At 42.1% G+C, this 27,623-nt stretch overlaps 1 protein-coding gene across 2 annotated transcripts; it reads left to right on the top strand.

The window, feature by feature from the left end:
- Nucleotides 1-26,305, top strand: ERGIC3 (ERGIC and golgi 3). 2 transcript variants are annotated; one of them, XM_083873274.1, is made up of 14 exons: nucleotides 1-132; nucleotides 258-328; nucleotides 837-924; nucleotides 1,043-1,162; nucleotides 2,430-2,523; nucleotides 3,677-3,842; nucleotides 5,492-5,549; nucleotides 17,348-17,379; nucleotides 18,028-18,124; nucleotides 19,808-19,872; nucleotides 20,599-20,735; nucleotides 21,582-21,637; nucleotides 24,059-24,155; nucleotides 25,391-26,301. In XM_083873274.1, exons 1-13 carry the CDS (start codon nucleotides 45-47, stop codon nucleotides 24,136-24,138), a joined length of 1,152 nt encoding a protein of 383 aa, XP_083729400.1. In that variant the 5' UTR covers nucleotides 1-44; the 3' UTR covers nucleotides 24,139-24,155; nucleotides 25,391-26,301. The 2 variants fall into 2 exon arrangements, with proteins under 2 accessions (XP_083729400.1, XP_083729399.1); XM_083873273.1 differs by having other exon boundaries at nucleotides 24,059-26,305.
- Nucleotides 26,306-27,623: the final 1,318 nt, after the last annotated feature.

Raw genomic sequence — 27,623 nt, 5'->3', positions numbered from 1 at the left:
GGCCGGCACCGGAAGAAGGCTTCGGTTCCGGGCCGCGCGGTGTCATGGAGTCCTTGTGGCGGCTTAAGCGGTTCGACGCTTTTCCTAAAACCCTGGAAGATTTTCGGGTCAAGACGTGCGGAGGAGCGCTGGGTGAGCCAAGGGGGGCGGGCTGCGAGTGGCCGGGGGACCTTAGCGGGCCCGGCTCTCGCCAGCGGCTCGGGGCGGCGGCGGGCTGGTTGCGGCGGGGCTGATAGTGGTTCTCGTCTCCTCGGCAGTGACGGCTGTTAGCGGGCTCATCATGGTGCTGCTTTTCTTCTCGGAGCTGCAGTACTACCTAACCAAGGAGGTAAGTACCGCCGATGGGGCGGGCTCAGCCCGCCGGTACTGCCTCTCACTCGCGGCGGACAACTCTTCAGAGCCGCCGGTGGGCCCTCGCCTCTGCCCCTTCCAGGCCGCCCATTTGGGCTGCCTAGGCAGCTGCTTCGTCACCCATAGACTCGCAGTTCGCCGTATTTTTTTGTACCCTGGCCTGTCGCCGCGGCAGTGGGAGCAGGCTGCCCTCCCATGCCAGTGGCGTCCCGCCTGTGAGCAGCCACGCCACGCCGCACCACGCCACATGCCATACCAAGAAAGGAAAGCAAGCGCTGAGCCCCTGTTCCCTCCCCACCTTCAGAGATCACCCAGTTATTTAACAGCATTGAAAATGGCATGCTCTGGGCTGTGCATGGCAGTAGCTCAGCTGTCTGGCAAATCTCTTCTGTCTTAATAAGCAGCTGCTGGGCCGCAGAACTGAGGGAAAGGGGCTTTTTGATTTGCTTCCAAGTAAAACGGAACTTTGTTTTTCCCGTTCCCAGGTTCATCCAGAATTGTATGTTGACAAATCAAGAGGAGATAAATTGAAGATCAATGTAGATGTTATTTTTCCACATATGCCTTGTGCTTGTGAGTAAGCGTTCTGAATACTGATGATAATTTTCGCCCTTGGCAGGGACTCAAGAGGCTCAGTGTGCCCATAACAAATGTATGTTTATAGATCACTTTCCTTGTGCACTGGTTTCAGATTTGAGCATTGATGCAATGGATGTAGCAGGAGAGCAGCAGCTGGATGTAGAGCACAATCTATTTAAACAACGTTTAGATAAAGCTGGCAATCGTGTAACTCCAGAGGCTGAGAGACATGGTAAGATGCTGTTCTGCCTGTCCTGGATGGATGCTCTGTTAGTCTTTCCACTGTATGCCTGTTTTGAGATTTGTGGGGGCAAGTGTCTGCTGTAGAGTGTTTAAATGTCACAAAGTCTTGAATAGATTTAATACATTGAACAGATTTAATGCTACAACCTTGTAGCATGCAGATCTATAAGATCTACTCTTACATCAGTACTTTTGCAGGGAAGTCTTTGCCCTATCCGTCTGAAATTATGGTAAATGGATGCATTTGAGGAATAAAGTTGCACAGTCTTTTCAGATTAGAAATCAAGCAGCTGTTCTTGCAAAACTTGGCTTTGGTTGTATCTTTAAATCACAGTGGGTGAACAAATGGGACTATGTGGTTCAAGGAAAGAGCCTTTCTCTAGGGAAGACTTCAGTGACTTAACCTTTAAGCCTGAACTTGCACCTTACTCCATTAACTTTGTGTGTGTTTATGCACACCTGATAAATATACGTGAGTTGATCTATTGTTTGCAAGTTATAATAAGTGATCCTTGGCTACATAAACCTCTCGTGTACATTTTTTACATGTTATGACTCATCCTTTTTCATTGATACAAACCAGAAAGGATTCTGACAAAGCATTTCAGTCACACATAATACTGTTCTGGCCTTTCCTTTCCAAAACATGAGTTAGTTATTCCCTTTCTGGGAGTCAGTGTAGTTCTGTGTATCAACATGACCACATTTTTAGCTCGTATCAATTTAGATTTAACATTTCTGTTGTTGATATTGAAAGGCTAAACTAAGCCAAGAGCTGAATGATTGGCAGGCACAAGGGTTTCTCCAATTGTCATAGGAATGTGATGGTAGCGTTTTTACCACTGTGTCACTTAGCAGCTACCACAGGTTGTGACTTTACAAATTATTGTCTGGGGACAAAAACTATTCTGCGTGTTGTGAAGCAGGTCCTGTATCACTCATAATGTACTGTTTGGGTTTACTTAAGACATATTTTAGCAATGCCTTTATGCAAGTAATGTCTGATGCTCTAGCAAGATTTACAGATAGCCAGTTCTTTCCATGGAGGCTGTTCTCAAGAGGACAAATACTATGCTGCTTGTTGGTCTTACTTCACACCTCAGCGGGCTACATAAATACCATTTGGGGTGGGTTTTGGGTGCAGGATGTGCAGCGGCACATTGTGTATGGAACACTCATTATGCATAGAACAGAACAAGAGTACAAGGCAGAGTTTCTAGATGTGTCTCATCACTTTGAATCCTCTTTTGTCTTAGAGCTGGGAAAAGAAGAGGAAAAAGTGTTTGATCCAAGTTCTTTGGATGCTGATCGCTGCGAGAGCTGTTATGGGGCAGAGTCAGAGGACATTCGGTAACCTTTACACCTTTTTCCTATCTTCTTAGCACTTGAATCCAGGTATGTTATATCCATTTTTTTTCCAAATGTCTGTGAAGGTCTGTGCAATGAAATCGTGCTCTTAGGCACATGTTCAGTGGTAAGAGGTGTTGTGGTTTGGCTATACCTTTGGAAGCTCCACTCAAGATTGTTGAAAAGGTGCCTCTGTAGGTTGTTTGGATTGTCTACATGCCTGTTTAAGCAGTACAAAAATTGTATCTCAGCAGACAAAGAGGTTTTCTGTGTTTGGTGTCCAGAGCGGAGGTGTTGAAACAATTTCACTGTTCCATGAGCTACCTTGACGTAAAACCTGGTTATGCCCTGGGCTTGCCTTCTCACTTCTGCTGCTGGCATTGCGTCCTTACAGGAGCAAAGACCAGACATCTCTGGCTCACACAAAAAACAGATGTTTCTGTATTTCTCACTCCTCCTAACAGGAAATTACTGTAAGAATGAATCCATGATATTCCGTATAGGTTCTGGACTAGTCTTGGCTATTTTTGGGTCGATGGTAACTTGGTTTGTCCTATCTGTCAACTTGTGTCCTTTCCCCAAGATGTTTTCATCTTGAGGGTTTCATAATTGCTGCCTTCAATATCAAGAATTCCTTCAACATGTCCAGCAAAACATGAAAGCACAGAAGAAACCTGGTTTTTTTTTCTGGTAACCAAGGTATTATCCACAGGTAGAAAAGTACAAAGAAAGTTTGCAGTTAAGCCCCCCTTTAGTCCAATGTCTTGGCCTAAAAACAGAGGAAAGGAGCAATAGAAACAGGCAGATGCTTTGTTCACATGAGGAAGGTCCAGACTGCTTATAGCTATGGGACACTGATGTGGCAAATCTCTTTGCCAAGGGCTGCCTTGGGTGTGTAAATGGCCAGGCAAAGCCCTCTTCAGACTCCAGTCCGATATTTCCTGTATTCAAACAGCCTGTATCCTCAGCTCCAAGCATCAAAAGGCACATCAAGAAGCTCCTTCTCATTCAGGAGCTTTAGTCCACTCTTCAAGGTCCAGTCCCCAATGTTTTTGTGTTGTTACTTTGTTGAAGATCCATCAGGGACTCAAGTCCTGAGCTGGAGCATCTCTTCTCAATGATAAAGATGGTAAGACGGTGCTTGTGCTTTTTGCAGGTGTTGTAATACTTGTGACGATGTCAGAGAAGCATACAGGCGGAGAGGCTGGGCGTTCAAGAACCCAGATAGCATAGAGCAGTGCAAGAGGGAAGGGTTTAGCCAGAAAATGCAAGAACAGAAGAATGAGGGCTGCCAAGTGTATGGTTTCCTAGAGGTCAACAAGGTGAGAGAGCTTTTGCTGTGAACCTGCTGCATGATGGTAAGGACTGTGAAAAGACAGAGTTGGGGCATTCTTCTCCTTTTCCAGCTTTAAGTGCTTAAATAAACTCTGGGATCAGCAACATCTTTGTGCTTGTCATGGGGTTCAGGAGTACAGTCAGGAAGAGCAGTGGGAAAGAGGCTAATTCTGATTTGTGTTTTGTGGGCTGGTAGAAAGTCGTGGTAGCTGGAGAAGTTTCCCTTTTCCTCCCACATGGGTACTGAGTCTTTTTGCTGAGATTTCTGGAGGAGAAGAGAGCTTTGAGCTTGAATTGTGTCACCTGCCCTCTCGGTCTTAAATCAGAGGCCACAAGCGGGTGCTGGAGATAGCAATAACCAACAGCTCGCCCGCAGAGGTGTTGGAGAGAGTGAAATGTTATCTCCTTTAGAAAAACAGTGGAAGCAAGGCTGGCTGAGTTGGTTGTCAAGGCTGAAAATGCTCAGGTGGTTTTTGCAAGTGATGTATGAAAATACACAAGATGCACCAGATAACTATGTAACTTGTCATTTTGCAGGTTACTCCCACAGAAACACAGATTACATACCCAAGTACTTTCTAGAAGAAGTCAGTCTCAGGCTATTTTTTTTTAACTTCAAACTCTGGGTTTTTATTTTTTCTTCTTTTTTCCTTTTTTTTTTCTTTTTTTTAATCCTTGTGTATTCTTCCTAGAGACCACAGTCTTTATTTCTAGAAAGTAGACCTTGTATTCTCAAATCCAGACATTGTGATTTGAGCATCATCGTAGGTATTGAACCGTTACGGGACCCTCTCTCACAATATATGATGACCAAGAAGGGGAATACTGGATGTAGGAACGGTCCAAGTGTGAGTGTCACTGGGGAAGTTTCTGGGGCTTATTTTTAGGCACTTGGAATTTTGCCTGTTTTCATTCTCAACAGGTCTACAGTTAACATAAGGCGTAGGTTTCCCTAGGTATTGAAGATGTAATGTAGTATGTGAATTTGGAACATTCACATCTTCTGGGACAGAGTGTTTTTGTAATTGATTGATTGCTAGTAAGTGTCAGGGAGGATTGGCACCTTATATCCATATCCCTTTTCGACTCCAGGATGAAATCTTACCAGTTTGTCTTTCACAGATATTTTGAGGGTTGAGTTGTTTTGGGGAGAGGGATTTGATAGGTTAAGTGCTTTATTTTTGCATGCTGTTACTTTCATGGGTGTATACATTGGATCACTGCTGATTATTGTTATGTTTTCTTACAGTGTTCACTCTCACTTTCTCCTCTCCTTTTTTTTGAAACTGTTCTGTGTTTTCTGAAGGACCAGACAGTTCCCTACTTGGAGTTAATTCTTTCTTCTTCTCATTTTTATGCCCACTAAATAATCTGCATAGAACAACTGTTATCCACAATCAGTATCAGTATTTATGTTACCAGTATTTAATTATGGCTTCCAGCATCACTGCCTGTAATGAACATGGGAAATTCATATAACTCTCTTAGGATAATGTGTGCTTCTACTGTCACCTGTGAAAATTAGTTGGTTGGTGTCTGTCTTATGTAAACAAAATCTTAAAAATCCAAACACCAGTACAACTGCTTTACTTACATAGATTCAGACCATTTAATGAAAGGTTACTCTCTCCTGCAGGTAGCTGGAAATTTTCACTTTGCACCAGGAAAAAGTTTTCAACAGTCTCATGTACATGGTAAAGTATTTTCTTTTCCTGCTTATTGAACCTTTTGGTTTCAAGTGTGTCTGACCATTTTCTTTTAACATCTTCACACTACTGTCTCTAATAACAATATCACTGCTTCAGTGAGGAGGACATTGTTGAAGTTTTGTTACACTGGTTTAGAACTGTCATGGACAAGCAGAAAACTGGTTTCTAGGGGTGCTACCACATGAGTGTGGAAGAACTTGGCAGAGTATATTTCTGGGCAGTCTCTCGGTTCAGCAAAACTTTGCTGCTCTGCAGTCAGATAACCTCAAGTAAAGTTTTCAGTCCAGAACCTGACTACTGCTACCTCTGGAAGGGATATTTTCCTCTATTCATGAGTTTCAGAGTAAAATTAAAGTTGTGAAGGACTTTCTTGAGTATATATATAAATATAGCATGGCCAGAACAACGGTGGTAGTTTAGAAAATCATGAAATGGTTTTTGTTGGAAGAGACCTTTAAAGGTCATGTAGACCAATCTCCGTGCAATGAGTAAGGACACTTTCCACTAGAGCAGGTTACTAAGAGTCCCGTTCAGCCTGGCCTTAAATACTCCCAGGGACTGGGCATCCACCAGCTCTCTAGGCAACCTATGCAAATGCCTCATCACCTTCAACATATACAATTTCTTGATATCTGGTCTGAATCTGCACTTTTTTAGTTTAAAAACATTGCTCCTCATCCTGTCACAGCAGGCGTTATTAAAATGTCTGTTTCCATCTTTCTTATAGTTCCTTTTAGGTATTGGAAGGGGCTCTCAGGTCTGCCCAGAGCCTTCTCTTCTCCAGGCTTTCCCAGCCTCTCTCCATAGCAGAAGTGCTCCAGCCCTTGGAGCATCTTTGTGGGCTCTTCTGGACTCACTCCAGCATGTCCACATCTTTCCTGTGCTGGGGTTCCTAGAGCTGGAGGTATCTCTGCAGGTGAGGTTTCACCTGAGTGAAATAGAGGGATAGAGCCCTCCCTCTCACCTGCTGCCCATGCTGCAGGGAATGAACTCAATATGCAAGTGGTTTCTGGACTGCCAATATTAAGCTTCTCATCCACTAGCACCCCTTATTCCATCTCCCCTGGGCTGATCTTGACCTGTTCATCCCCAGCCTGTGTTGGTACTGGGGGTTGCCCTGACCCAGGTGCAGCACCTTGCATGACCTTAACTTGATTATGTTAAACCTCATGAAGTTCACTCTCCCCACTTCTCAAGTTTGTACATGTTCCTCTGGATGGCAACCTGTCCTTCAAGTACATCAACCTCACTACTCAGCTTGTTATTATCTGTAAACAGGCTGAGTTCTACTCAATTCCACTGTCAATGTCATTGATGAAGGTATTAAGCAGTACTGGTCCTAACATGGACCCCACGTGTTACTTCATCTGTATATTGAGCTATTGACCACTACCCTTTGGATGTGATCATCCAACCAATTCCTTACCCAGTGAAAAGTCCACACATCAAATCAGTATTTTTTCCTTCTATCACTCACTCCAATTTAATCTGTACCACTGAGGTTAAGGTTGGGAGAATGCGAATGTGAGAGAAACCGGTGTATTCGGAGAAAAACTGACAAACTGTTGAGCACAGAAGCAGCACTTTTGTACAAACAGCATTAATGAGAAAAGACTGGTTTTCCCCACAATACTGATTGTTAGTAATAAGGAAAATATTTCACTTATTGTGGCAAAACTTGCTTTGTGTGGTTAAATTATCACTACAACAACTGTACTACAGCCAAGATCAACAAAGTCACAGCATACATGTTAAGGAGAAGCATCTCTGTATTACATGTCTCTGCCTTAGAGGAGGTACTTTGTGTGCAGAGAGGAGGGGATGAGGTCAGGATAGCTCTCTTAATTCCATGTCCTCCACAAGTGCTGCATAGCTGAATTAAAAATTCAGTTGGAAAACACAGATAAAATCCAAAAGGGTAGTGTAGTTACTGCCAACTTCATCCACTCATGTGCTTGTTCCCACTGACTGTATCTGATGGCCTCCTCTTTGTCTATGGAAAAAGAGTGTGTGATTGCTTCCCGCTCTCGTTGCCCCTCAGCATATCATAGGCCTTTCCTGTGCAGGGCTCAGCGTATATCTTTCCCTGCTGAAGAGTCACAGCTTATGAAGCTGGTCATTTGTGGAAGCCATTCGAGCTCTGAGCTTCCTTGCAAGATTTCTCTGAACCTCTTTCTGTTCAGCTCTGTCTGAAGGTACCAGACCGCATCCAGAATTAAGGTCCAGGCTAAGCATGAGATGCAGGAGCCTAACGATTTTCTTCCTTTTGTTCTCTCTTGCTTTCCTAGTTATGTGTAAAGTGGGATTTTCCTTTTTACCCAGCCTATTCCTTTGCAGTGTTTTCATGTCACTAGCCAACAAACAAGGAATTTTTCCAGACCTATAAGGAAAATGGACTGCTCAGAGCATGGTTGTTTTCTTGTACATGACTCACTGTAACTTTTCTTTATAATCCTTTGTTTTCTCTCCCTTTAATTACAGATAAAGAATTTGACTAGTATTAGAGGATAGAGTTCTATGAGATTTCCAGAATTCATCTCTCATTTGGATCATAGTTCCAGACAAGAACTTAGGTGTTTGAGGTGTTTGATTCCTTCAGTAAAGTCTGCATTAACATGCAGTTCTGTTAATCCACTTAACAGAATGTCACATGGCATGAAATTGCATGTCTAAGAGAAGTCTGAATATTCCAAGCTGTTGTTGTTGGAAGTCACATTAACAAGTCACTAAATAATTTTACTAGACCTACTTGATACAGAATTCTAATGACTGACATATTTTTGCTTTTCCTTCTATTCCCTACTGATACGAATCATTAGAGAATATGGGGGTGAAGAATATCAGTACTGTGGAAAGTTCAGTGTACCGCACCATTATTCTTGCCTCCCATTGGAGTCTGTACCACGTCTGTACGGCTGATGGTTGGATTTTTATTTTGTGGTGGCATTGAAATACCGCAGCTTGGATATCAAATGTTCAGTTTCTTGCACTGTTCCTCTCTTCTTATGCTAAGGCTTCCTGTTGTATCATAGATCTCCAGCCAGGAAATGGGCATGGGCATCACTGTGACAGTGTCAAGGGTCCTATTAAGCAGCACTTTGTAGATCTGACTGCAAATGTAGTCCTGATCTGAGCTTCTAACTTTTGTCCTGTGCTTGGTATTAACATCTTGAAACTGTAACTTCTTTCCTGTGGAAAAGCAAGTTGAAATGGCTTTATTTCAGAAAGTAGAATAAGAGGGGATGACACACGTGACAGCACTGTATAAGGTGCAATTTTATTTCTGTTTAGTTATTTAACTTCAGTTATATATAACTTTATTTGCATAAGGTCTGTGTTCTCAGCTCTCCGTTAGAGGCTGAGCACTTTACTACTAGAGGTAGTATTTTATCTAGTTTTCATCATTACTGTATATTTTAGTGTGTATTGCTACTCATTCCTAATCTCAGGTCATCAGAATTGTCCTGTCTAGGATGATTCACGTGGCTGATCTTACGCCTTTGTGCCATGTAAAATGCTTAATTGCCTATTAGCAAGTGCATAAATACAATGCTTGAACTTGGACAGGTACTCCATCTCTGTTGTTCACATCCCATGTTCCCTGAGAATCCAAGCTAAACCTTTGGAAATGCGTTGCTTTTGAATGAAGCAGTGATGCTGCTTTTCATCCCAATTTATTTGAAACATTTAAAATTGTTCACTTTAGGTTTGCACCATGATGTGACATCGGCAATGTCAGAGAAGACCCCCAGCTCTGGAATGTCATACTGACTGCAAATGGTCATTTGTTTTTCAGTTGCACTGAGAAATCCCAAATCATTAGGAGGAGGATTGAAAGAGATTGTGGGGAGGACTGAAGCACTTCCAGTCAGAATTCTTAACGCTGAAACTAGTAGTTTTGGCTCTCCTGCATTAAGGGAGACCAGAGTAAAACATTACTGATACTTAGAGTCTTCTGTTTTAAGCAGCATAGCCTCAAACCTTTCTTAATCATTTGGTTCTTGCTGAAGTTGGAGTTGCTTTACTGTTGTCTGTTTAGGCTTTGAATCCTAAACTGAGATTTTATGTTTGGATTATGCAGTGTGCTTCAAGTTTTAGTGAAGTTTTCTCTTTCAATTTTGCATCTGCAAGGACAGCCTCCAGCATCCTGAACACACTCTCACTGACTGTGACAATTTCTGTGGTTGAAGCAGTCTGTATGTGGTCCAAATGCTGTGGTTTTCTTACACCCTACATGTCAGTTGGAGAAGCAAAGTTATCTTTGAAGATGCTGTTTTTGAGAGATTACTGTTTGTTTTCATCCTCTTTTGTGGTGATGGTTGTGGAAGGGAAAAAACACAGATAAGCTGCTCTTTGAGAAGATGAAGGTCTTGGAAAAGGTGCTGCCTACTTGGAGCCACCAAGCTTTGCTTAGAAAGATGTGAGGCTTTGTTAGCTCTCTAGGAGTCAGATCCACTGGTCAGTTGTACATCTTCATTAGTGTTCTGCTTATGTATTTAAGGAAGGGCTTGTTTCTTTCTGTGCTAGAGATTGACAGCCAGAACCTATTTGAACTCATCCTTGGACACTGTGGATGACCTCAAATAGCCTCTCTTATTTTACATACCTTTTAGTGTTTTGATTACTGAATTTTGAAAAGATACCAAGTCTTTGCAGACTGGTTGTCATTTTTCAAGTCCCTTGGCACCTTCTCAATATCAGCAAAGAGCAAGTGACACTAACTCCTTTTTCTGCAGAGACTTCAGCCTCCTTCTTTGTTCCTGTCTATAGCTCATCTAGTTGGGGGCCTAGTACTATTGCACAGGCCTCTACAAGTAACAGTTGCTTATCTGAATTCTTCTCCTGCAGAGCAACATTCTTGAAAAAAAAAAAGAAGTAGGACTCAGTCTCCCTCAGGACACCAGTTCAGCATGGAGGAGATCCAAATCCTCTTATCACCTGTACACTATTCCTGCCATAGAGGAGGAATGTATGAGCTCATACTAACTTTTGTCCCAAAGTAGTGTCTGTTAGGGAACTGTTTTTATCCCCATACTGAATACTGAACACTGAGAGTCTTACTTCATCCTCAGCATTGCTGAGGACTTTTCTTTTTACACTAGTGACCTCTTATCAGAGTTTGGTTGTCTAGATGCTGAAAGATGGAAGGTCTCATGCATTTATGGTGAACAAACTGTTTTCAAGTTATATCAAGTCTGTTTTGGAGACAACAAAAATGACACTTTCATCTGCCACTTCATTATCATCCGTCAGAGCTCAAGTTGTACCAGTTATTTGGAATGTTTAACATTTGTCAAGTAGCCCTCTGGAGCAGCCTTTTCTTCATACCAAAAATCATGCTATCATAGAAGCACCAGCAGAGATGTAGCAGAGAGGATCAGAATTGCTGTGGGGAGGATTCAGAGGCTCATAAGACTATAAGGCCCTGTAAGTCTATGATAGTTACTGATTAGTGTTAAATACATATATTGCACAGTGTTGAATACAAATGAATAAGCTTTTGAAACAAACAAAAAAGGAGTTTACTTAACTTGCTTTGAGATACGCTGTTCAAACATACATTTCCCCTGCTCCCGAACCTTCTTGGTATTCACCTTTGTTGGATCTTGCAACAGAATGAGAAAGACCAGTCTCATGGTTTGTCATTTTCTCTATGCATCAGGTGGGATGAAAATAGCACAGTACTGATTAAGAATAAAAAACCTGTTACCCAGCTTTGAATGTTAATGTGTTGTAAATATAAACCTTGAGTGCATTTCTGAATAGCTTTGCTCCTAAAATGACCTCTCTTACCTTTTGACTGAAAAAGAATCTAAATATAACCAGTACTGTTGTCTGGCATGCTGCTTTGGAGCTCACTTAACATATATGCACATCTCACTGTGTTTTTCTTTTTGGTGATTAATTACTGCATTTTGAGTTCTCTGTTACACTTTAAATAATTGCTTGACCATATATCAGTCTGTTAGCTGTCTAGAGGGTCATTTTATATGGCCTAGAAAACACACTAGCACAGATGTTACTCTTCTCCTTTTGATATGAACTTAAAATGCTACTCTATCTGAATCTCTTTGTCGTTTCTTTGTAAGGATATGAATATTGCTCTTTTCTCTCCTGCTCTGCTTGTTTTCCCAGTGCATGCTGTTGAGATTAGGTGTTGCTGTATCCTTTTTTTTTTTCCCTCAGAACTACAGAACTAACATAATTTTTGTTATTTACTGAGCCCATAAATCTCCTTTGGAAGGAGCTGTTGATCTAGGCTGGGATTTGAGATTTCCAGGAAGTGAAAAGGAGGGCTATGCCAGGTCATTCTTCTGTGGTAAACGATGTGGAAAAGGTTGAGAATCTTCGTCTTAAATGATTTTAATATCTCCATGTTGGAGATAACGTTATGGCAAATGTTAGGTGCACTGTGCAGCTAATGTGCTTGAGGGGAACGTGCTGACATGTTAGAGCAACTTCTGCCTTTTCAAGTCAGATGAGAGAATTATCTCACCTAATCTCATCTGTACAATATGTTAGAGAGTATCTCTTGGGAATTCATGTACCAAGCCAGCTGATCCATGAGGAACTTTTACAAGGTTAGCAAACCACTGGATATTTCTAAAGTTACTCATGGCAGTTGCAGGTTGAGATGTGGTATTTCAAGTCAGTAACATCTTGCAGAGGGCTCAGACTCTCAGCTTTGCTCACTCCTTCTCTTAGCTGCAACATTTTCTGTGTTGCTCCCTGTCTCATTCCCCTCTTCACAACACATCTTAATGCCACTTCCATCTTTCTGCCACTGTGCTCCTGTAAGGTATCTTCCTCCATAAAATTAATCCCCAGTTTGAAAAGCGATGTCCTGTCTCACCTTGGAGCAATGTGTTTGGGTGGCAGTCTTTGGTTTCTTGGAACCTTCACATGTTTATTGACAGAGTCCTGAATGGATGTAAGTGCTTTAAATCCTCTTTTAAGGGTTAAGGACTGAATTTTGAAGTCCAAGGAAGCCTTGTGATTGTTCAGGTCAGAAATGCAGGATGGGGAGAGTTCTTCAGATAGACAGTGGTTGTTAAAACTGTGCTACTAAAACCACAAAGAAATCTTGATTCTATAAAGCAGACAGAGTTCTTGACAAACTTAAGATGTTTAACAGGTATCTTTATTTTGCCTGTTAGGCATGGTTAAGGAAGCAAAGAAATGTGTTTGTTTCTTCAGAAATAAGTCTTTGGTCCTAGAAGACAGTCTTGTAAAGATCTTCTGTTTTCCTTCCTTGTCCAGTTCCTTATCTTAGCTGGCTAAAAAGCCTGCTGGTTTATGTTAAGATAAACATGTATCTGCAATGTATGTACATATGTGCTTAGCATAATCATCAGCAATCAAGGAGAAATAAACCTGTGGGCTGGTGAAAGACTGTTTTAGAAACTGAACTGCTCTACTGCAGAGTTATAAATCACTTATTGGAGAGGAGTTTTATAAAAGCTCCTTAGTTGTGGAAAGCATAGCAAGAGTACTCTGGGGACATTTTGTTTTCAATAGCCATAACTATTAATAGGGGTCACACACAATGTAAATCTAATATAACATGTTAGTTAATGTCCTTACCAAGTGGTGCCCTGGGATGTCTCTGGTACTGTGCTATTCCTGTAAGCTTTGTCATGCTCACTAGTCTTCAGTACAACTTCACATGTACTAACACGTGTTGATTTATTAAAAAACTATGGATATTGATCTAATACCAATATCCAACTATGACGGACAAAGACTCTCTAACAGTTTAAAGTTAGAAAGTCTATGTTTATTACGACGCCGGGCAGCGTGCGGGATCGCTCCCAAAAACACACGCGCAATTTACAGATCATCACAGGGTCTTTTATGTACAGGAATATTGAATACACAAACTACAAATGCATATTCATAATTCTGGTACCTCCCATTCCCCGCTTCGTATGGAAATTAGCCCAAAAAGCCATCAAGCATGCGTAGTTTGTTCTTTAAAATGGGTCGGTGGTCTTTTTTATAGGGTGGGGTCCCAAAATGATGAAGTAAGATGGGTCTTCCTCCCTTGACTTTTTAACCTTTAGTGTTCGTGACAGCTAAATCCTGGTTTTTCCAGGACTGTTTGATTTATGATTGTATTGTCTATTGATTATTCAGGATGCAAAAGCCTAGTTTGACAGCTTCCCTGATTTATCAGTTCCTTCTAAGATTTATCAGTTCCTTCAGTCTGGCTTCTGTTAGCAAAAGGGAAGTCCTAGCTACATTATCTCAGCACTATCTATTTTGACTACAGTCTTTAATTCTTCTAAATCAATACCTCAGTGTGACTACCCAGGTGATAAAGCTGATAAACACCATAATCCTGCAAAGGGTTCAAGGAGCACAGCTACTAGGAGGATCATCCCTCTGCCTCTCTGTGCATCACTGTACCAGTGTTGTTGTGGGATTAACGTTTCTTTGGAGCTGTTCTGACTGGAAGAATAGCCACACATAAAGCAAGACATGCATTTCAGACTTTTGCAGTCTGAGATGGCTCATAACTGAAAAGTGGGTGGGATAGGAATGAGCCGTGGGAGCAAAAGCTGGCGGGACAAATTAAGTTCTATTTCTTTGGTGGTATGAAATCGTAGAATAGCCTGAGTTAGAAAGGATCCACAAAAATAATCATGTAGGTCCCATTTAAAGGCAGACCCACTAAAACCAAGATCTCTGTGGAACTTTGTTATAACTGAAGGATAGCCTGCTAGTGTGTGTACAAAAGTCAACAGGACTTTCACTGGCAGCTAAGCCACAGAACTCTTGACTTAAGTGCAAATAATAGTGCAGCACGAAACAGCCTGGTGTTGCTGGTAACTGTTAAGAAAAACAGCATAGCATCATGCCAGGGCCACTTCTTTCATTTCCTTCCCCTGCCCACCATCACACATACTTCCAAATTTTTACTAGGAATTTATTTTTTAAAGTTCATTGATACAGTTGTCAGCACAGGCACACAAACCTGTGTGCTGTCACTGTGGCTAGTGGCAGTGACAGGTCTGCGCTTCAGTCAGAGACAGCAAAAGGAGTATCTGAAGCCAGTGCAGCTCTGAGCTCTTTGAAATGCAGAACCATTGCCTTAGTTCTGAGTACTGCAGTCTTAGTCTCTGGGCATTTAGCTGCGAAATGCAAGGACCTCTCCCTACATCAGAGCCTTAGGAGGAGTGTACTTTAAGGTTAGCATTTCCTTTTCTAACTTTTCTCTCTTTTGCATGCATATCTCTTTGGGTTTATTAAGGGTTTTATATAAATACAAGTATAGCCTCTGGTGGTTTACTGAAAAATGTTAATTGAAAAGAAAGAGTTCATAACACACTCAAGTCAGTGTTTTAAAGGAGAGGCTAGTTCAAAACAGATCTTTAGCTTTGCAGCTGTCGTGGTTTGCTACTGGCCAAACGCCAGGCCGCCACGAAAGTTGTTTGCTCACTCTCTCTTGCTCTCAGCTGGGCAAAGAGGGAAAAAAAAAATTAACAAAGGGCCCATGAGTTGAGATGAGGACTTGGAGAAAACACTCTTAAGGGCAAAACAGGTTAAAATTCAAAGGTATAAAGTAAATTTATTATTAAATTTAGTCAGAGAAAGATAATGAGAAGTAAAATAGGCCTTTAAAACACCTTTTTTCCCCCAGCTCCCTCTTTCCCACTGACAGTGCAGCGAGAGGGGATGTGGGGGTTTTGGTCAGTTCATCACCCAAGATCTTTTTATGTGTGCTTAGGGAGAGAAGTCCTTCCTCTGCGATGGCTTGAGTCCCTCCCACGGACAAACCGTCTTCCCAAAACTATTGTGGCATGCCACTCATCCACGAGATGCAGTCTTTTAAGAATAGGCTCTTCTAGGTTGGAAGCAAGGACCCTCTTTCGCTATCTCTGGAAGCACAGGCCCTCTCTTTCTATTCAGGTCTCCCACTGGATTACACCTTTCTCTGGCATCCACCCACTCTGCCATGAGCACTTCTCCCATGGGCTGCAAATGGATCTCTGCATTCCCCATGGACTTCGTGCATCACAGGGGGACAGTTTGTTTCACCATAGTCCTTACCATGGCCTGCAGAGGAATCTTGGCTTTGACACTTGTAGCACCTCCTCCCCCTCTTTTTCCACTGACCTTGGTGTCACTTTGTTCTCCTTCACATGTCCTCACTTCCTCCTCTTCTCTGATTAGGAGAAAAACTGCTGCTCATAGGTACTTTTGATAACAAGTTCCGCTAATTCAAAGATTCTTGCAGGATCCCGCAGCTCCAAGAGGTCCATCTCATCTAGGTTCTGTGCTGGAGAGTCTCTCACCATATTTCTGCTGCTGGCCATGCGGCCCCTCCACCACCAAGTGGACAGTGGCAGCTGCCGTGGTGCTGACACAATTAACACCTCTCTTGATGTGGGACGCTGGAAAGGAGAAGCTGCTGCCCCTGCCCTGCTTCCTGTGACATGGCTGGCTAGGGGCAGCCAGGCATGCAAGGCTCACCACGCTCTGCGCCAGGATGGCAACAGCTGTGGTGCCTCTGGAAAAAACTGCATGCACACTGTTTTGGTTTTCTTCTTAAGTTATCACAGAGGCATTACCAACCTCTCTACTTGGCCCAGCAGCATGTCGATCTTCAGAGCCCTTAGAGATTGGCTGTTGCACATGGTGTAAGCTTCTAGCAGCTTCTCACAGAAGCTGCTGCTGTGGCTCTTCCTTGCTACCAAAAACCAGGCTGTGCCAAATCAACACAGCAGCTTGTCTTGTGCTAGGCTCTCCAGGGAGCAGCATTTCTAATCTTTATTAATAATGTAGTGATACTTGATGATCTGACCCCATTAGCTCCTAAAGTAATAGCCCATGATCATTGAATTGTGTTTTACATTGCTAAAGTGAAAGGTGAGGTCTGCCTTCCTGAGCACATGAATTTACCTGTTAAAATGGCCACAGCTTCTGGCTTCTTTGATGATTGTCTGACTTTGGATAAACCTGGTAGGAGTGAAACTGAAATGGAGTTGTAATTTGTATGTTCATCCTGAGACTGATGCTTCTGATATTGCATAAAGTCATTTGAGTAGCAAACTAAGAGATATCTATTGCCTCCAACTGCCCATATCTCTGCCAGGTGCCTTCTAGGGGTATGTGGTGCTGCCAGCATTGTCACATTGCTATATGTGGGAAGAGCAGAAATGGGGCAGGCCAAATTCCCCAAATCACAGCACTGGTGACAGTCACTGCAGCCCTACCAGTGGTTTGTAAATACTCTGCTCAGGCCATCCCTGCAAAGACTTTTTCTTTCCCAGTATGTCCTGTGGACAGCAGTAGCAGGGCTGATAGGCAGAGTGCTGAGAGTTACTTAGATGATGATGATTTTTAAGGGCACTTGCATGTTACATTAAAGCAGGTACTCTGCTCGGTTTTTAGTTTAGATCTGTCATGCCTCTGCATTACTGAGAGGAGTTATGTGTGGCTAACAGCAAAGCTTTCCTTTCTGGCCTCCGGGATCTTGTTTTTGTGCTAGATGAAGAATATATGCAGGTAAGAACTGAATACCTAACCTAAAGTAACTCCAAATTAAATTTACTTGCCTTCATTCTAGCAGTGGCTCTGTGTCAGGGAGGGGTATTATAGCAGTTTTATCTGTCGCACACCCTACTATGCAAGCAAGAGAGAAACCCAGGCATTTTCTTGCCATTTTAGATTGTCATTCAGAGCTCCTTTAGAAAGGAGCTCCCTTATTGCTAGAGTATAGTAGACATATTATTGTTACGACAGTGTGAACTATATTGTTAACTATTTTTATATTACAGTTCACGATCTGCAGAGCTTCGGACTTGACAATGTAAGTGTTCCTAAGACAGTGTTCTAGTTCTCTTAGTCTATTTTCCTTCCAGATTTCCTTTCCATTGCCACAATGAGATTCTAGATTGCTGCACATTTGGCTTTATGAGTCTTAAGCAGAACCTGGGTCCTGCTTTCACAGAGGGTTCTGAAATACATTCTGTGACATTTACATGCTGCTTGTCAAGCCTGTGCCTTTCTTCCTGAGCCTGCCTTTCTCATTAATCTATTCTTCACAGTTTATTAAGGTTGATATTGTCACAACTGCTTCTGGATCTGTTGGAGTTTACCTTGTGCTGGGCAGAAAGCAGATGATGCTCATACCTATTCCTCCAAGGCAGCTGATAGCATGTGCTCCTTTGGCAGGGAGAGGAGTGGGTGGGAGGGCCTGCTCTGTACATGGGAGGAAAGGGCACTGACATCTGAGGATTTCCAGCAGGAGGAGAAATTCCGTGTCTTGAAATCTCATATGAATAAAAAATAAAAGCAAATGTTTTGGAGTTTACTGTTAGGATGCACAGAGAAAGGGAGCACCTGTCTCTATTCTAGAGCCACACTCAGAAAAATACACAAATAATGAACTTCAGGCCCCTTACCTTACCCCTCGTGTGCTGTGCAGCTGTTTGAGTTATTAGCATTTCCATTTCAGATCAATATGACGCACTATATCAAACATCTCTCATTTGGAAGGGATTATCCAGGCATTGTGAACCCTCTGGATGGGACAGCCGTCACTGCACAGCAAGGTAAAAGCCACCTGAAAGAAGTCTCTTTTTAAGTGTCTGTATAAATAAGTGTTAGAGGAGATCAGGACCAAAGTTCCCAGTTTTAACAAAAACCCTGGCAGTGTTATGTGAAATGTGACTCCTCCACCTTGTGCTCTTTCTGGAGCAGCTGTCTCCACTCACCTGGAAGAAATCTGCCAATATGTTTGGATTCTGTGACATTTCTGAAAGATATCTCTGTTCAGTGTTTGTGGATGCACAACAGCAGGTACAGCACATCATTATTAAAGGCCTACCTCAGATTTGGCTCAAGGAGAGCCCTCTCTAACTACTACATGCAGTGAGAGAGAACCAGAAAATGCCCGGTAGAGAAAAAAGGCTTAAGGTAGTTGCTGGAGAGCTGTGGTGTCTGCCTGACTTTGACATACCCAACAGCAAGAGCTTAAAAAGCTGCAGTGAAGTTGAAATATTGCTGATCTTTTCTAGATAGCTCCAGATTTGCTGGTTTGAGAATGAAAAACAGTTTTTTCCTCATGCTGCTGCTGTGCACGATTTTATTTCCACAAGCCTGCTTTTCTATGAAAAGTCCTTCACATGCCACTGGAGAGGTTTTGGTTTTTGGTTTTTAGATCCACTGAAGTCTGAAGAATTTGTCTTTGAACGTAATTGGAGCTGTATGTAATAAAGCTTGGAGAAAGAAATAATTTGCTTTGAAGTGGTGATAGGATTGTCAGTCCTACCTGAATCCATTTTTTCAAGTTTTCTACCATTGATTTTGATCCTTGTACCCAAATCAGAGGATGGCATTTTAAAAAATGTACAAAAAAAAATAAAAGGCATCATAATGTTCAATACAATTATGATGCTGTAGTTATTCTGTGGAATAACAAACTATCTGAGAGGGAGGACCTGTAGCTGATTGGTAAATTTCTGCATAAGCTCTAGCTTTTCATCCTGAGCCTCAGGGAACCAGTTGGTAAATTCTTGAAGAATTTGTTCTGAAGACGTGCTCCAGTAAAGAAGTAGGAGCAGTAGATTGCAGGTCAAATTTATGTTTATTGCAGCTAAAGATACCATATGCAAGAATTACTTCTCCTGTAGAAATGGATGAATAATCTTCTCTACGAAATTTCATAGAAAATAGTTTTTTTTCTTGCATTGTGTTATCCTTAAGAGTACTGAAGGAACAGGCTGGTCTGAGGCAACAGAAGGGGTTCTTCTATTTTTTTCTTCATTGGTCCAGATGTTCCTTTTCATTTTCTGATACAATAAATGCCATGCTTCTACAGGAATAAACTGCAATGTTAATTGAAGTTGATATGAGATACTCATTCAGACCTGCGTATGTTTTCTTAGGACTATGTTGTTAAAAATAAGAAATTTTCCTGGAAATTGCAAATTTGCAACTAGTTTTACTGGTAAAACTATAGCAAGTTTGTAGAAGATTTTCCATTTAGTCAAGGCCAAAATTCCACGAGTTTTGGTTTTGGTTGGAGCAGAAATGAGATTCACTTTGGCAAAAGGAAGACACATTTCAGACTTTAACTTTACTCTCCTTGAAGACCTCCAGCAGCTGTCATGAAGAAAGATGTTCCCTGTCAAGTTGAACAAAACCAGTTTGTGTCTGTCTACTTGATCTGTCAGTGAAAAGTTTCCAGCTTATTGCTGGATATTAATTTTGCCTCTCCCTGTCTTTGCTTATAGCTTCCATGATGTTTCAATATTTTGTCAAAGTGGTCCCCACTGTGTATAGGAAAGTAGATGGTGAAGTAAGTACCTTTTTCCCTGTTACTTTGACAAGTGAAAGTCTTCGCTTTCTTCTCATATTCTTGATGCTGACAGTAACTGTGGATCCAGATGTGTTGCAGATGTATACCAGGGGCTGTATTGTGGAATTTGGTAAAGAAACCAGGATACAATCAGCTTGGATTGTAATTTGTGTCAGATAACTTTGTAGGGATGGTAGAACATAATTTCGTTTTACAGAAACCCAGTTTAATTGTTTTAAGAATAGAACTAGTATGAACAACGTGTAGAAGAATGGCAGGGCACAGAAGAATGCTGGATGGTGAAGATAGGCTGTCTCTGTCTTTCTCCACTCTTCTGCCTATATCCTTATTTATGGTGTTCTGCCATCGATGCTGTCTCCTGAAGCATGCTTAGCAGGATGGCATTTTGGTAGAGGATGACATAGACTCTGGGTTGAGAGGGGCAGCTTATGCCATTGTGTGCCAGCAGAGACCAAATAGTTCAGCCTGGGTGTGATGCATTCCTTATACTATGGGCTAGCTGTGACTATAACTGGTAGCCTATAGTAAAAATAGACCTGACAGCAAATACCTGATCTTGATAGAGCTCTTTATAACTCTCTCTAGTCAGTGTCAAACTGCCCACATGGACAGGGCTATGCTGATGTGGTTCATTGAACTCATGTATTAGTAGTCTTTCCTATGCCTGTTAGCAAAACAACGTTTGCTGTGTTTTTTTCCTGGTAGGTGGTAAGAACTAACCAGTTCTCAGTTACACGACATGAGAAAATAGCGAATGGGCTACTGGGAGACCAGGGTCTGCCTGGTGTCTTTGTGCTGTATGAGCTTTCGCCCATGATGGTGAAGCTGACAGAGAAACACAGGTAAGAGATACTTCATTCTATTTCATTCATCTTTCATTGATTTTGTCATTTTGCATAGCTTGAAACTTCATCCTCACTTAGACATGACAGTGCAAATACTGGAAATTCAGCCAAACCCCTTCCCAGCCAGTGGAGAGGAAGAGGTGCTCACTGATGCCCTTCCTTTCCATGTGAACCCTGGTTAGGGATTGGGTTTTTTCTGTGACTGTGTGAAGCATTGTAATCCAGTATCAAGATGGAAAAGGAAAAGTGGTGGAAGGAGTAGAAGTGTGATATAATGGTTCTTGGTTCAGACTTCTAATGGGAAAACTAGATTTACAGAGCATACTTATTTTACCAGCAGCACCCACACAGTCCAACTGGTTCCTTGTAGCATTTGCTATAGCTTTTCTACATCTGGCAGCCAATGTGGAACCTCTTCTCTCTGGGTTAACGGGTAGCATGCAAACTGCAGGGAAAGGAAGGGGTTGTAGTTGTCCCATCTTTGAGGTTCATAATGAGGGACAGAGAGTGTATTAACATGTGCTTAGGAATTAGTTACTGTGTCACATGACCCACTGTGCATTCTCACTGAGTAGGAATGAATAATATCTTAAGAATTAAAAGCCCATCTTTTAAGTTTATAAATTCAGTACTTCCTCTTAAGGCTGCTGACTAAAAGTAACAGTGAAAAACTCCATTCTGTAGCCAATAGGGGTTAATTAATTCTTTAATCTGAGAATTGTCAGCTGTGAATATTTAGGTAATGCATACTTAGATGGTATGATGAACATTATTATAATTATTAGTTAATTATTACATACCTGACATTGGTATCTGAGTTCATGCTGGTTGTTCAAATTCTAGGTCCTTTACTCACTTTCTCACTGGAGTTTGTGCCATTGTTGGAGGCATATTTACAGGTATAGCACCTTTCAATTATTTTGCTTTCTAAAGTGTAAACATTTACTGTCTTATGCCTTCTGAAGTCTTCATGTCTAGTAATAAATCCCTGTTCAATGAAGAGAGATGATTTCAGCCTTCAGGAAGCAATACACCATGTTCTGCAGAGCCACAGGAGTGGCATCAGACTGAAGTTACCACTGGAGGCTTACAAGATGCTGTAGATGATATAGACTTATTACAGCATTTCATTAGACCTGTAAACCTGTCATAATATTTAATTTTGCTGCTCTACAGGACATTTTATTTTCAAACAAAACTGTTCTTCGCAGACCGTATGAAAGTGTCTGTTCTTGCATTCTTGGCCAGCTCGGTTCTGTAAGCATATAGTTGTTTTCATGTGGAGCCAAAGCCAGTAAAATCTGTGAACCCAGGTTGCCATGAGTGTAATATATAGCTTAAAGGTATCAAACTGTGCTCCCAGACATAGGAGCTCCAGCTAGTGTTCTGCAAGAACTAGATGGGGTCTTGTGAGGAGAGGCTGTTACTGCAAATCCATCTGCGTATCTGCACTTCACTCTCAGTGCTGGCATCTGGAATAGCTAATCACGTAGTAATCCAGGGTGATCATAGTCAGAGATACGGGTTTTAAGGGCCAGCCTGAAGATGTCATCAGGGACCTGAGAAGCCACTTTCTGTATCACATGACATCTGTATCACATACCTATAACATCATACCTTTATCTGCAAGGTTTTCCCATCATCTGAGGTTATCACAGTGCTCAATTAACCTGATACTTTAAAACAGAATTTCTGTCTGCATTAAATTTTATCCTATTCATCTCTCTGATTTGAAAAATCATTCAAAATTACTTTCATGACAAATTCAAGTGCCCTTTAGTACTGACTAGGTTTGACAGCCAATTCATTTTTGCTGCCATACACCACGCTCAGACTCTCTGTATTCTAGAGATCAAATCAAGTGGTGGCCAATAAAGCCAATTACCTGTACCAGAAATAGTGCAGCCAACAGGACCAGGGCAGTGACTGTCCCCCGCTGCACGCTGGTGATGTGCCTTGAATCCTGGGTTCAGTTCTGGACCCTTCATGACAAGTAAGACATTGAGGTGCTGCAGTGAGTCCAGAGAAGGGAATGGAGCTGGGGAAGGAGCTGGAATGTAGGTCTGATGAGGAGCAGGTGGGAGTGCTCAGCCTGGAGAAAAAGAAGCTCAAGAGGGACCTTCTTGCTCTCTACAACTACATGAAAAGGGGTTGGAGCCAGGTGAGGGTCAGTCTCTTCTTCTAACAGGGACAGGACAAAACCAGATGGCCTCAAGTTACACCAGGGAAGGCTTAGATTGGGTATAAGGGGAAAAAATTCCATCATGGAAAGGGTTATCCAGCTGTGGCACAGGCTGGTCAGGGCAGTGGTAGAGTGACTCTACCTCGAGGAATCTAAAAGACATGTAGATGTGACACCTAGGGACATGGTTTAGTGGTGAACGTGGCAGTGCTGTGGACAATTGGATGCTGTGACCTTAGGGATCTTTTCCAACCTAGATGATTCTGTGCTATTCTAAAGTCACCTCTTGAATAGTATTCATGTAACAGTATCAAATTGATTCCACAAGTACAGATAATATCAGGGAAAACAAAGGAGTGACCTGAAGTAGTATTACTCAAAGACCTAATATTTAGTCCAATAATTCCATATTATATAGTAATAAACAGAAGATTCAATTCCCATTTTAGCTGCAATGCTTTGTATCATATTGAAATGTATAGTAGCCTTTGTGTTCCCTCCTTGGCAGGAGCTCAAGGTTCCAGTCCTGTGAAAATCTTGGTTGTCAAGGGTTTGTGGCACAGTAGACTCATTTTTTTTCTGTGATCACAAACAAGCACTGAATCAATAGGCTTCTTCAGGGCTGGAGAGGTTTGGGGAAAATACTGGAGAAAGAATTAAAGGCAGCAGTTTGTATTGTTTTTTCTTCTGGTGGGTTTACATTGCCATCTCCAGTAAAGGGCATCCCTCAAGGGCAGCATATGGTACTTTTAATGTTGCTGTGAAATGAGCAAGAAATGGGAAACATGCCCTTTGCAAGCTGAGTCAAGGCAACAATGTGGCATAAAGTCCTTCACATCAGTGTCCTCTCCAAACTCTTCTCAGTCATCAATAAACACACATGACTCAGCCTGTCTCTTTTACTTCTGAAAAAGAGATCTTTTCTAGAGAAGCATGATCAGCTCTGTCCTGCAGGCTGGGTCTTGTCTGTCCTGAGGCGATGAGGACTTTACTGTTCTGAGCAGCAGTGGCAGAACATTTTTCTGTGGTGGACCTGGGATTCCTTTCCTCTGACAGCAGGGTTTGTGTTTTCTTTCCTTGGGAGTTGTTGTCTCTTTGAGGCATGTTTGGCTTCATCCATTTGATTTTTTCCTTTTAGTTGCAGGTTTCATTGACTCCTTGATCTATCACTCAGCACGTGCCATCCAGAAGAAAATTGAACTTGGAAAGACAACATAAGAAATAAGCTTAACATAGTAAGCAATGGCATTGACCCAATAAAAAACAAACAAAAACAAAACCACAAAAAAATCCCCAAGCCTCCAAGGAGAGCTAAACAGGCTCTTTGAAATACAAGTGATGTTCTGAGAGTGCACAGGAGAAGAGGTTTGTAATTTCTAGTTGGCCCTAACCACTCTAATGTTACTGTGCCCTCATTCTTTGGCCTTAGTCTGTGGATGGAACAACTTGAACCTTGCTGCTATAAAGATTAGCTATCATATCTGGCTCTGCAGACCCTGGTGTCAAACTCCTTTTGTGTCAGTCCATGTTCCTTCAGTTCTGTTCCCCTTCCCAACAGAGATGCTGGAGATACTGCATTCTGTTTGCCTCTAGGAATAATGCACTTAATTGTCAAGAGACCTGTAATGGATTGAAGTTGCCATCAAATAAGCTTTCTAGCAACACTATCAGGGATTTTTAATTTTCTTTTCTTTAAAATGTTTCTTTAAATTTTCTTTAAAATGTTTCTGGGTGTCCCGATGCTGTATGTCAGACCTCTGTGAAAATGTGCTGAATCCCATCTGTTATCTTTGAGCCATCCTGGGCAGCATGGGGGCCCTAAGTATTTGGGACATGCTTTCTGTGCTGGGGGAGCTCCCAGCTGTTCTTCTTGAAAGATGCAAATTGATGTTTTCAGAAAAAAAAAAAAAGTGTCTGGAATTTTAATTTATTTTTTAATTGGATTTTTTTCCATTTCCCTTTGGCGTATATTTGCAATTGAAGTCCATCCTCTGTTGTTCTGGTAAAGCATATGGAGGAATAATTAAATTATTTGAACTAATCCTGATACTGAATTGGAAATTAGAATTAAAAGACACATTGTATTGTGGCAAAGTACGTAGAGGCTGTAATGATGATCCCCCTTTTTCCTGTCAAATCATCTACACAAGTGAGTAAACTTGTTGATATGTAAAACTATATTGGGAGAAAAATGAAAATCATGAGGGAAAAAAATTGTGAATTCTTGCCTTATTTGATGTAAAACAGATTGATTACTCCTAAATCTCAGATCTGGATTTGGTTTGGTAGGACTCTAGTCTTGGTCCAAGCAATTGGACAGGCACAGGATCGGATACTGCAGAGAGAAAGCTGTTTTATAATTCATTTAATTCATTTTAAATGAATTATAGGTTTTGCTAGGTGGTTGGTTCTTTTAATTAGTTGAACTTAACCTATAAACCAGGGAGTCTAAAAACTGCTGTTTTTTCAGCTGGGGAGAGAAGCAATTTGTGGTGGGAGTAAGGAGAATGATTATCTTCAAGCAAGAATGCTGAAAAGCAGGTTTGTTTTAAATGTATTTTTACAAGGATATTTAATGAATACAGTGGGTCAGGATCACATAGTAATACTACAGCATGAGGAAGAGAACATTGTATCTGTATGTTTCATCAGGAATAAAAAGTGACCTAAACAGCTTCAAATGCTCATCAGTGCACTCAGCTTTGTAACTAAATTTATGAGTAGTCAGGAGAGAGAAGAGGAATGGAAGTAATGCAGCAAGAGTTTAATCCAGAGTGAAACAGTTATCACTGTTTCCTATCAAGGACTGGCTTGTCTTTGATAAGAAAGCTAATTTCTTGTAAACTGGAAAAGCATTGGAGATCATTGCCCAGAGCACACCTGAGCACCTAAAGAAACATGAGGGGAAGGTGAAGGTGCAATACTCATCATGGGAAGCTGGAAATAGTGGAAAGAAGAAATCGAAGACACAGAAATGAAGATTCTGCCTGGAGAGGCAGAAAATTAATGAAGCTAATAAGTAATACAGGCTTCTACTATCAGTAGGAAGGATATGAGTTACAAAAGTACTGGTGGTTTTGATAGACTGAAAGCCCAAGTGACCAAGAACCATGATAAAGCTGAGTCTGAATCAAGGATGTTAGTGACTGAAACTGATAAAAGGCATCCTGCTAACCCTGCTCTGGAGGAGAAAAACCTCCATTGGGATCTGCAGACCTCCCCAGGGTCTGCAGTCTTGTTCTGCAGGGGGATGATGTTCTGCAGGGGTGCCTTTTTCAAAGTTGTAAGGGGTCAAAAAAGCAAAGGAAATGGTGGTTGACATGTATTCAAAGTTTATTCAACATAAGATATTTTCAAATTTAATTGACTCTGTTGTCTTCTGTCACCATGTTTTATTTTTCCCTTCTTACTCTTCCTTGATGCAGTTTAAAAAAATACTCCCCTAGTTAAAGACTGTATGAATAAAAGTCTTAGTAAAAGACTGGGCAGGGTGAGGGGAGCATCTTTCTTCCTTAAGAATAACTACACACCTCCCCCAGAAGCCAACTGTGGGTGGAAATATCAGCTCTGTCATGCAGACAGCCACATTTGAGCAGCTGCTGTCCACCACTGGCTTCACAGTCCTGCAGGGCCACATACGGCAGTTCACAGGCTCCATGCCCACCTCCAGCCCCAACATCTCTCCTTTGTCCCTCCCAACCACCATGGGCAGAACTGTGCTCACCCTATGTTCAGCTAAATGCAACATTGCTGCTGCTGTGGGAGAACGGCACCCACAGTACCCAGCTGGTAGGACCGGTACAAGCAGTACCAAAACCCTGCGAATCACAGGGTCTGTGAGTCAAGGTGGTAGAGTGGAGCAGCAAGCTGAAGAGCTAGGACAGATGCCGAGTGCCCTTTGGCCCATTCCTGGCCAAACAGACTGGCTCCAGTTTCTTGGAAATGCATCACTTGTAGAATACAGTCCTGCCTTCATGTGCCCATCTCTTGATAAGGCTGAATTCGACATCAGTGTCATGGACTCTCAGCCTGTGTAAGGCTCCGAACCAGCAGGTTTTTTTCCAGTAGTAGTGCTAGTTCCCTTCACTGTCTGCTCCAAAGCCAAACATGGAGACTTGTGCACATGACAGCAAGAGCCAAGGCTGTGTGGAGGCTGGGGCATCCTGCAAACATATGGACAAGCAGTGCAGGAGAGGTACAGTGGCAACATCTGGTACCACTGGTTGTGCTTATCTGCTGGCAGGTGTGCAAAGCAAAGAGCAAGAATGAAGATCAGACCTTCACGGGCAGCCTTCATCCAGGGTCAGAAGAGAACACAGCTGGTTTGTGGAGGTGTCCCTCTGTACTAGAAAGTCCCACAGCAGCACCCTGTGCCTCCCTCAATTGCTATGTGTCAGCACTAGTTCCGTTTCTCCATAGAAATCATTTTCTGCAGTTCCTGGAGAAGAGAGCTCTAATGGACATCCCTGCTCACAATGGTGTCTGACCTACTGCATTCAGATATGACTCCTAGAGCATGTTCCAGACAGCAAAAAAATGCTGGGGTCCAGGCAACCAGCAGAGATGGGAGATGGAACAGGATGGGAGAATCTGCATGATCCCAGGTGGCTGCAGCAGGTTGTACTACCTGTATCAGCCTGTCCTTTCTAAAAGCCAGTGAACTATCATCTCATATTAAAGGGGGAAGCACAAACAAGCCATCA

This window comes from Zosterops lateralis, assembly GCF_965231275.1.
Source record: "Zosterops lateralis genome assembly, chromosome: 16".
In the NCBI taxonomy this organism is placed as follows: Eukaryota; Metazoa; Chordata; class Aves; order Passeriformes; family Zosteropidae; genus Zosterops; species Zosterops lateralis.
Note: the sequence above shows the minus strand (reverse complement) of the source record. Positions and strands in the feature narration are given on the sequence as shown.